At 39.9% G+C, this 9,902-nt stretch overlaps 1 protein-coding gene and 2 non-coding genes across 3 annotated transcripts in view; all 3 read left to right on the forward strand.

Moving 5' to 3' along the window:
- The window catches only part of LOC107095390 (arf-GAP with dual PH domain-containing protein 1-like), a 16,045-nt gene extending 7,496 nt beyond the window's left edge, over positions 1 to 8,549 (forward strand). The window contains exon 4 of the mRNA XM_015391466.1: positions 8,332 to 8,549. Within this exon, the coding sequence (XP_015246952.1) occupies positions 8,332 to 8,549 (218 nt within the window). The remainder of the gene's footprint in view (positions 1 to 8,331) is intronic.
- Positions 157 to 229, forward strand: trnak-uuu. The gene has a single exon. It is a non-coding gene; the product is annotated as a tRNA-Lys (tRNA).
- trnal-caa lies at positions 534 to 643 on the forward strand. The gene is made up of 2 exons: positions 534 to 571; positions 598 to 643. It is a non-coding gene; the product is annotated as a tRNA-Leu (tRNA).
- Positions 8,550 to 9,902: the final 1,353 nt, after the last annotated feature.

The raw sequence follows: 9,902 nt of genomic DNA on the forward strand, positions 1-9,902 counted from the left end.
CTATCTATCTATCTATCTATCTATCTATCTATCTATCTATCTATCTATCTATCTATCTGTGTCATCTAGCCAGTCACATTTTTGCTTTGTGATACGTTACGTGCCATATTGATATGCCCAGGTATGTGACAGTACCCTGATATACCAAGAAATCAAGCCTGGCTCGCTCAGTTGGCAGAGCATGAGACTTTTAATCTCAGGGTCATGGGTTCAAGTCCCATGTTAGGCGTGCAATACTTTGCAAGTTTCTTGCTAGGTAGGGCAATCAGTGCTTGATATGTCCACAATAGCAGTCTGGCTTGTTGTTCCACTCAATGACTTTATATATGCACCTGTATTACAGAGCCAACTTTGTGGAACACCTGCTGGTTTTGTGCAAAACTCTTGATTATTGGCATCAGATTGTCCTTGATGCTTCCTCAACCAGAGGGTGGTTTTGCAATACTGCTCAGCTGTGCATTTATTAATACGCCATATCTCATAGAATTTTGAGTCATCTTCTCATTTTATGCACTGTGATTCACAAATGTACAGTCAGGATGGCCGAGCGGTCGAAGGCGCCATATTCAAGGTATCAATCCTTACCTGCTTCGAGGTTTCTGGTCTCCGTTAGGAGGCGTGGGTTCAAATCCCACTCCTGACATTGCATCTTTTCTCTAATCCACACCAATCATTTTTATTAGAAAAACAATAGATGTAATTTATGGGTCTACAGTTTAGGAGTTCTGTTTCTTTCCCTTTAAAATCAATTAAACTGTATTTTTTGCAAAACCAAATAGACCGAATAATTTGCTTTCATTATTAATGCGGAATGATTGCCTGCATTTTTTATTGGTAATGAGAGGTTGTGTCAAAAAATAAAAATTTGGAACAGCATATCCAGGGAAGACAAGCTAAAAATCCAACCGAGCTTGGAATTAGAGAAAAAGTGTGATTGTAGAACTTCTGGATAAATTAGAGGAGTAGAAAGATAGATTTAAGAAGTGGATTGCATCTCCAAAGTCCATTATTACTGCTAGTTTTTTTTAACAGTTCAGCAATCTGATGGCGGTGGGGAAGAAGCTGTTGCGGAATCTGCTGGACCTGCATTGAATGCTATGAAGGTTCTTCTCAGAGGGTAGAAGGAAGAACAGCCCATGGTGGGTCATTTATAATGTTATGGGTTCGGGACACGGAGCGCTGGGATGAAATGTCTTTTTTAGAGGGAAGAGGCGTCCCGATGATCCTATCTGCTGTTCTCACCACAGTTCTCACTTTCTTCCGGTCTGAGACGCTGCAGCCTCCACAGCACACAGTGAGATAGGTGGTCAGAACGCTCTCTATGATGCTTCTGCAGAAGTTTGTGAGGATGGGTGGGGGCAGGTGGGCTCTCCTCATCCACTGCAGGAAGTAGAAGTTAAGTAAAATAAACGTTTTTTTTTCTCTGCAAAATGAGCAATTTTAACTGCTTCAAGTATTGGGACACAAATTTGAACAACCACCTAAAAAAAAAAATCAATGCTTTGCTTGTAGTATTAACCAGAATTAGACATACTTCGGCTAACAGACAGTTTATGTTAACTTGATATCAGAACATTGTGTAAAATAAAAATATAACAAGCACAGTAATAATTGTCTCCATTCACTGAGGCTAAATTTGTTAAAAACAAGCTCAAAACATCAACTTCCCACCAGTATGTTTGATAAATCCAGTATGTTTGATAAATCCAGTATGATTCTATTGTTTGGTATTTATAATGGACTAACACCTTGTTTCTTCCAGGGCATGGTGGTGGTGCAGGAATTAAGTATATAACCCATGTACATAGGCTTTGGTTCTTGATACAGCTGTCAAAGGTTTGATAACCAGCCTTGTGACCTTTACCCCATCCCTCTCTTTTTAATCCCATTTCCTCTCTGCATACTTTAAAAAATAACAGATCCACTAAAAAAAAAAAAAAAAACTTGTTTGTTCCAGAGTTCTTGCTGGCCATTCAGATGTAATTCTGCATTCCCAGTCTGCCATAATATTTACACTAGTGAAATGAGGCCTTCCTACTGCAATTTTTACGAACAAGCTCTGGTTCTCGTGGTACTTCCACAAGAACTTTTCTCATTGCACAGCCACGAATTTCAGTCTTTAACATGTTGTCTGGGGCCTGTAGAGTGAGATGTAGCTCTTGTTTTTTCTACTTTCTCGGAGTACTGCATGCTCCGATCTTGGGACGAATTACTGGATCATTAATTTCTGAGAGGAAAGGCCTCTCATTTACTTGTAAATAATTTTCTTCTGTGTAAAACCATGAACCTTAAATATTTTAACAATAGGTTAAACTCTGCTTTAGTTATTCGACCCATTCATCGGGTATCATTTGCATGTTTCCAAGCGATACAAGGCTTTGTCTATATAAGACTCAAACTCACTGCGGATCCAGACATTTGAATTGAGAAAGCTACTGGAGAGGTGGCGAAACGTCTTCAAATCTTGGAAACCAAGTCCCGTGGATATTTTTTGAACTTTTACGGAATGACTATGACCTGGATGACTGAGAATCTTTATCAGCAACTCTGCTTTAGGTTTTACTTTTTGCAGACTTTAAAAAAAAATGGATTTTGAAACGTTTATAGCTGAAGTTGTATTTACCTTATGTTTAGAGCCAAGGACTAAAAGGTAGGGCTTGGGGTTTTGTTTATTTAATCGAAAATACAGTTTGTAAATTATTCTCAATGTAATATGCTCATAGTACCCTGCAGTGTGTAAATGGACCTCTGTGGATTTTTTTCCTTTTTTCTTTTAATCATCTGACCATCGAGGTCTGAAAATCCCTGTCCTTCAAGATAATTCTATGTGTTAATTGGTTTATTTCATATTTACAATTACTAAAACCTGTAATTGATGACATGAAAAGAATTAATAAATAATTAATAATAATTGTTCAGATGGTTTAACCAATTTTAAATAACTCTAATAAATGTTGAGCAGATAAATGTTGTTGCTTTACTAATCAGAAACTTTGTCTAACTGAACCATTGCTGCAATAATCAGTTGCTTCACCTTTAAGATGGAGCCTGTCTATCCTATTTTATGATCTATTGAAGTAAAGATGTTTCTTATTACCAGCTAATCAGTAACCAAAGCAACATAAAGCTCTCTGGCTGCTGCTTCAGGAAAATAATACCTTGAAACGGAGGAGCTGTGACCCGTAGGTCACTGATTTTATGTATATTTAAACACCTTTGACGAATGTGACACATCCTCACAGTTTTAATACAAGGTAAGTAAAACATCAGTATAGTTTGTCAGTGGGGCCTGTAAGTGTGTTAGATCTGAAATTGTAATAGGTATAACATATATAACCTAACATTCAGAAAGGATTTATGACCCACACTTTTATGTATAAGCAGTTAAAATGTTAATGGTGAGGGAAGATGAAATACCTTTCATGCCGTCCATTGTGCATGTTGAGAATAAGCTTTTTGATAACTTTTGATAAACTGCTTCTGTAGTATTGGTGTTTCAATCAATTGTTCTATCTGTAAGAAAAAGCATTTTTTTCAAAGAACAACATATAAAGCTTACAAAAGACTGTGTCTGAACAAATTGCAAGGTATACATCAAAAGAAAACACATACTGTAGTAGCAAAATATTCAAAGATTGTTTTTATCAATCCTGCAACGTCTCAATTTAGGATTTATGATCACAGGTGAGCTGCTTTATTAACTATCTGGTCTTTTTTGTTTGTTTGTTTACATTGTCGGTAGTTTTGTGTTTCCTCTCACTCTTAAGTTTGGACATTTGTAGTTATATAGAGCAATCATCTTCTCAATCATTGGTACCTGAATCCACTCTAAAAAAGATAACATTATTCGATTGGAAACAAGTTTTGGTTATTATGAAGTTCAACTTTATTCTTTATACTGATTTAGCTACGTGTTGGATAGATGATCACTAAATGTGGCAGAGAAATATCTGAACATTGAACAGAGGGAGAAGGAAAGTTATAGAGAGACGGAACACCATCAGGGGCGACAGTTGAGGAAGCCATAGTCATGCTAATACAAGGCTAGCACCTCTTGTCTAGAAACAAATGTGAAACATGAAAAGTGAAGCAGCAGGAAATGTGTTTTTTTTTTTCAGAGGTGTTGCGGTCATTCAGATGCAATTCTGCAAAGCTCTACCTGTTCCTTCTTTTTCTAATTGCACAATCATTAACTTCAAGTCATGTTAACTGGGGCCTGTAAGCTTTACTGGTGCCAGCGAGGAGCAGGCAGCCTGTTTCCGCAGCTCCGTTTATTTTCCTGAGTTTTTCATTCTTTCATCAATCTATTTTATTATTTTCATTTTTGGTGTGACTTTGTATCTTTCTCATACCATGTCTAACATAATGCAGCTAACGTTTTTCTGCAAAGTTCTGTTTCTCATTCCTTTTTTTTTTGTTGTGTTTGCGTGTGGAGCCAGAGTGTTTAACCAGGCTCCCTTTGTTTACACCCGGAACCAGCTGCTCACCCTAGGGAGCTCTGCTGTGCTGCCGCCCACAGAGCGGGCCCATATCCCAGGGGAAGAGAAATGGCAGTCAAGCAGGTGTCAGGACACTGACTCCTGCCTGACTGCCACATCAGGCAGGTGTCAGAGACAGTACAGGACACTGAGGTCTAATGGAGGGCAGGGGGCGCTCCTAAAGACCTTCTATGACTGTTGAGACATTAGCCATCTTCTTTGGAGCTATCTGTTGCATATCTCTGATGGTTCTGCTATTGTCAAATATCCATTGCTCTAAGTATGTCCATAGCTGTATATTGATTATGTATTCTCCAGGTGCACAGTTTTATGTTGGTAAAAAACTTTACAGGACAGTATTTAATTGTTTTCTTTTAACTCTTGCCTATTATGCTATATTTTTATACATTTTTTTGAGGTATATAATTGTTTGGCCATTTTTCCTATAATATTTTTGCTTAGACTTAGACTCAACTTTATTTTTCCCTTGGGATTACTCCTTTAGGAAAATACTGGGGTTCTAAAAACCAGGCTTTCCCTATTGTGGGACAATAAAGGAATTTTCTTTTCTATTCTTTACTATTTTATTCTATTCTAGGGTCTGAGTTGAAGCTCTTGGTTTTTTTTACTTTCCCTGAGTACTGCATGCTCTGGACTTGTATTGAGTTGCTGGACTGTTCACTTCTGGGAAGAAAGACTAATGCCTCTCATTTTCTTGTGAATATTGCTCTTCTCTTTAGAAAGATTAACCTCAAAATGTTTGACCCTTTCCAGCATGGTAGGCAGCAACAGATTTAATTTTCTCACATTGGAAACTATGAAAATCTATATATTTCAACAGGGACACAAATTATCAAACTAATAAGACCAGAAAATATTTTTGCATATAAGTTTCAGATCAAGGAGAGTCAGTTGTTTTCTTTCCTCAGACACTGAACTGTGGATGCTATTAGTAGTTTGTGGATCATACCTAATGATCTATTGAAGTCAAGATAATTTTTCATCACCAGGAAATCAGTAACTAATGCAACATGAAATGTTGTGGCTTTGTTGTGTTAGAAAGCAGCCCCATCTGTTTCAGGAGAATAGCTTCAAACAAGGGGCTTTGACCTTTCATTGAGGTAGGTCATTGACATCATTTCAATTAAACACCTTTACCCAGTGTGACACATCCTCAGAGTTTTCATACAAGGTAAGTACTATTATAGTTAAGTTAGCCGGTGGAGCACGTAACTGTGTTAGATCAGAAAAGATGTTGTAGTGTATCATTCAGAAAGGACTAATCGCCCAGACAATTGTGTAAAGGCAGCTAAGGGCTAATGGGGATGGAAGCATGAAATATCTTCTGTCCATCTATTGTACATGGAGTGTCGATAGAACAGTTGCACAGTAAGCTTTTTTATCACTTTTGAGAAACTGCTTCTGTTGTATTTGACTAAGCTTTTTATTCTGCATGTTTAAGGATATAATTTCTAGAAGAATAATCTTCAAAGCTTGCAAAAGGCTTTGAGAGAATAAATGACAAGAGAGTCATCAAAATAAAAATGTTATATCTGAGCATATTGTATAACATCTCTTCTCTTGATTTTTGGTTGGATATGATTTCCTTTATTCACTTGTGTTCTTGGTCTTTTCTTTCTCAAATGTCTGAATATATCTTTTCTTCTCACAAAAGTTGTGACATTTATTGAAGTGATCGTCTGAAGAATTGTCAGCAGAATACACCATAAAAAGAACTTATCTTATTCTTATTTATTTTTTTTACACAGTGTCCTGTCTGGCAATGTGGCAATAAGAATATTTGTCTTGATGCCAAAAAAGGGCCCAACAGATTTTGCTTTCACAAGTGGAGCAGTACAGCTGTCACCATAGTGTTCCGCTTGATTTATGCATATAAATAACTTTAATCGGATTATACAGGGAGTATTACAGGTGAAAAAATCTTTTTAAAACAAACATTTTTGACCGTTTAAAAAGCTGTGAAGTGCAACAGACAGATGGATACAAAACAACACCGGGATCCATTACCAGGCCAGGCCGGAGGAAGAGATGTGCGAGATGGAGAAACCGAGGCTGCAGAGCCGGGCTAATGGCGAAGCTAAGGAGAAATCCTCACAGACCGCAGCTACCATCAATCATGCTCTCCAACGTCGTGGGATAACAAAATGGATAATCTCCTACTCAAACTCTTTTCAAAAAAGGAGATATGTAACTGCTGCACCATCATTCTGATAGAGTCTTGGCTGCATCCAGCAATACCAGACAATGCTATTTGTCTGGAGGGGCTAATGCTATACCACAGTAATAGAAACAAAGAGCTCTGCAGAAAGAATCAAGGTAGCAGGCTATGTGTTTATATCAACAACAGCTGGTACAAGAATGCTAGATCGGTCGCCGGCTTCTGCTCTCCAGACATCGAGTTACTTACTGTTAACTGATGATCGTTCTATCTACCCAGAGAGTTCAGTGTGGTTAGCATTACTGCTGTTTACGTGCCCCCTAGTGCTAATACAAGAGAGTCCATGAAGACTCAATAGCAGGCTATCTCCGAGCTCCAATCTGCATAGACAGAGGATGCTTTCATCATTGCTGTAGATTTTAACCAGGCTAACTTGATGACTGTTCTCCCTCATTTTCCACAACATGTGGACTTTGTAACTTGGGGTAAAAACACTTTAGGTCTGGTTTACTCTAACATCAAAGATGCGTTCAGAGCAGCCCCCCACCCCCACCTCGGGTCATCAGATCATCTCTCGGTCATGCTTATTCCTGCATATAAGACCCAGCTGATCAGGGCTAAAGCAACAGTTAAAGAGGTCCGAGTGTGGTCTGAGGGCGCCATGGAGAAACTCCAAGATTGTTTTGAATGCTCTGACTGGAACATCTGCAAGGCTGCAGCAACCTGTGACAACTTGTTAAATATTGATGAGTATGCCATGACTGTGTCAGCCTACATAATCAAATGCATGAGGACGTCAGCATCGAAAAGAACATCACCACCCGGGCCAACCAACAACCCTGATGAAAGGCATCTGGGCAATCACAGACTACAACACCCCTCCCCCTGGTAGATGCAGCAAACACTGACTTTCTAAATGAACTAAAGAACTTCTTTGGAAGGTTTGAGGCACTAAACAGCACTTCAGCAGTGAAAGCTGTTCCACACCAGGGAGAGGAGGCACTAAACCTGGACATAACTGAAGTGAGGAAAACTCTGAGGAGAGTCAACCCATGGAAGGCCCCAGGATCTGATAACATACCTGGGCAGGTATATAAGGAGTGTGCAGATCAGCTGGCTGGTGTCTTCACAGACATTTTTAATACCTCGCTGGACCAATCCGTAGTGCCAGCATGCTTCAAGTCTGCCACCATCATCCCGGTCCCAAAGAAGCCTCAGGTCACATCACTCAATGATTACCGGCCTGTAGCACTGACTTCAGTCATGATGAAGTGCTTCTAAAGGCTGGTTAAAGAACACACCGTCTCTCTCTGCCGGCAACATTCAACCCATTCCAGTTCACCAATCTACGGAACCGCTCCACTCTGGACGCTATCTCTGCTGCTCTCCACCTGAGCCTGGCACACCGTGAAAAGAACACTCACATGCGGATACTGTTCCTGGACTTCAGTTCAGCTTTCAACATCATCATCCCATAGCATCTGATGGGCAAACTGGAGCAGCTAGGATTCAATAACCCCTCTGATATTGGCTGCTAGACTTCCTCACAGACAGACCTCAGTCAGTTCAGGTCGGATAGGACACCTCTGATGTCATCACCCTAAGCACAGGCTCCCCTCAGGGCTGTGTTCTGAGCCCCCTGCTTTTCACCCTGACACATGACTGCATCCCCAGGTTCACCACCAATCACATCAAAAAGTTTGCAGACGACGGTGGTGAACCTCATCAGAGATGACAATGACCAGGACTACAGAGAGGAGGTGGAACAGCTGGTGGTCTGGTGCAGAGGTAACAGCCTGATCCTGAACGTGGAGAAGACGAATGAGATTATTGTTGATTTCAGGAGAACCAGTCCAACCACGCTCTACTGCTTATCAACAGCTCAGCTGTAGTGGTGGTTAGCAGCACCAAATTCCTGAGGGTGCACATCACACCCTCACCTTGACTCTAAACACCACCTCACTCATCAAAAGGGCACAAAAGCTCATGTACTTCTTGCGGAGGATGAGGAGAGCCCACCTGCTCCTACCCATCCTCACCACCTTCTACAGAAGCACCATAGAGAGCGTTCTGACCAGCTGTCTCACTGTGTGGTGTGGAGGCTGCAGCGTCTCAGACTGGAGAATGGTGAGATTTCAGTGCTGCGTGTCCACAGCCCGTAACATTATAAATGACCTCTCACACCCTAAACATGGTCTGTTCTTCCTGCTGCCCTCTGGAAAGAGACTTCGAAGCATCCGAAGCAGGTCCAGCAGTTTCCAGAAAAGTTTTATCCCCACTGCCATTAGACTGCTGAATGTTGTATAAAATTTATTTAAAAAACAAACAAACAAAAATAAAAAACAACAAAAAATCCCTGAATGTTGGAACTGTAACTAATATACAGTCGTATGTTTACATTATCCCTGCTTACCTTTATCACCAAAGTCTAAAAAGCATTGAGTGTGACAGTCATGCAGTTTGACATTCATTCAAGACATTTCTCACACATTTTTCTCATTCCATACTATCTCAATATAGCTTGGCATAGTTCAACTAAGTCTGATTGACTGAGATTCTGAGCCATTCATAGAAAAGTCCATCAGTTAATTGTGCCTAAATCTAACCAACCACAAAAGGCAACACACAATATACACCAATCAGAAGCAACTTTAACACAGCAGCATGAAGTGACCAAAATCCAATATTTTTGCATATGTGCGACCTGGGTCTGATCTTTTTATGACATTCTGAGAAGCACAGATCCGATTTTTTTCCAGTGCAACCCAGACCACTTAGCTATTTGGCCCTGAATCCGATAGGTATCTGATCTTTTCAAACGTGACCTGTGTCTAAACGGCCGGGTCGCATTAATACGACCTGTACGCCATTAATACTCGACAAATGTCACTATTCTGCATCTTGTTACACAGAAGAGGCAAGAAAACAACAACCATGGCGGACGATAATGCAGAGAGCAATCTTTATTTTCAAGTATCTCTAAAAGTTAGTGTTTTTAATGCACAGAGGTTGGGAAAGATCACTAGATGCATTCCAGCACTACAATCAATGTTCACTTCTTTAAACACAGAGAATACTTGTTTGTGAAGTCATTGCTTATGTTGTATGAATGCAGTTCACATAGAACGAATAGAAATTGCATATTTTTGGAAACGTGAACAACCACGCAAATTAATCTGATTTCACAAAAAAAAAAAAAATTAGGCATTAATGCCTGCAGTGTGACCTTAGCCATAGTCACCCTG

The sequence above is a fragment of the Cyprinodon variegatus genome, unplaced genomic scaffold (genome assembly GCF_000732505.1).
Source record: "Cyprinodon variegatus isolate N-32 unplaced genomic scaffold, C_variegatus-1.0 Scaffold543, whole genome shotgun sequence".
In the NCBI taxonomy this organism is placed as follows: Eukaryota; Metazoa; Chordata; class Actinopteri; order Cyprinodontiformes; family Cyprinodontidae; genus Cyprinodon; species Cyprinodon variegatus.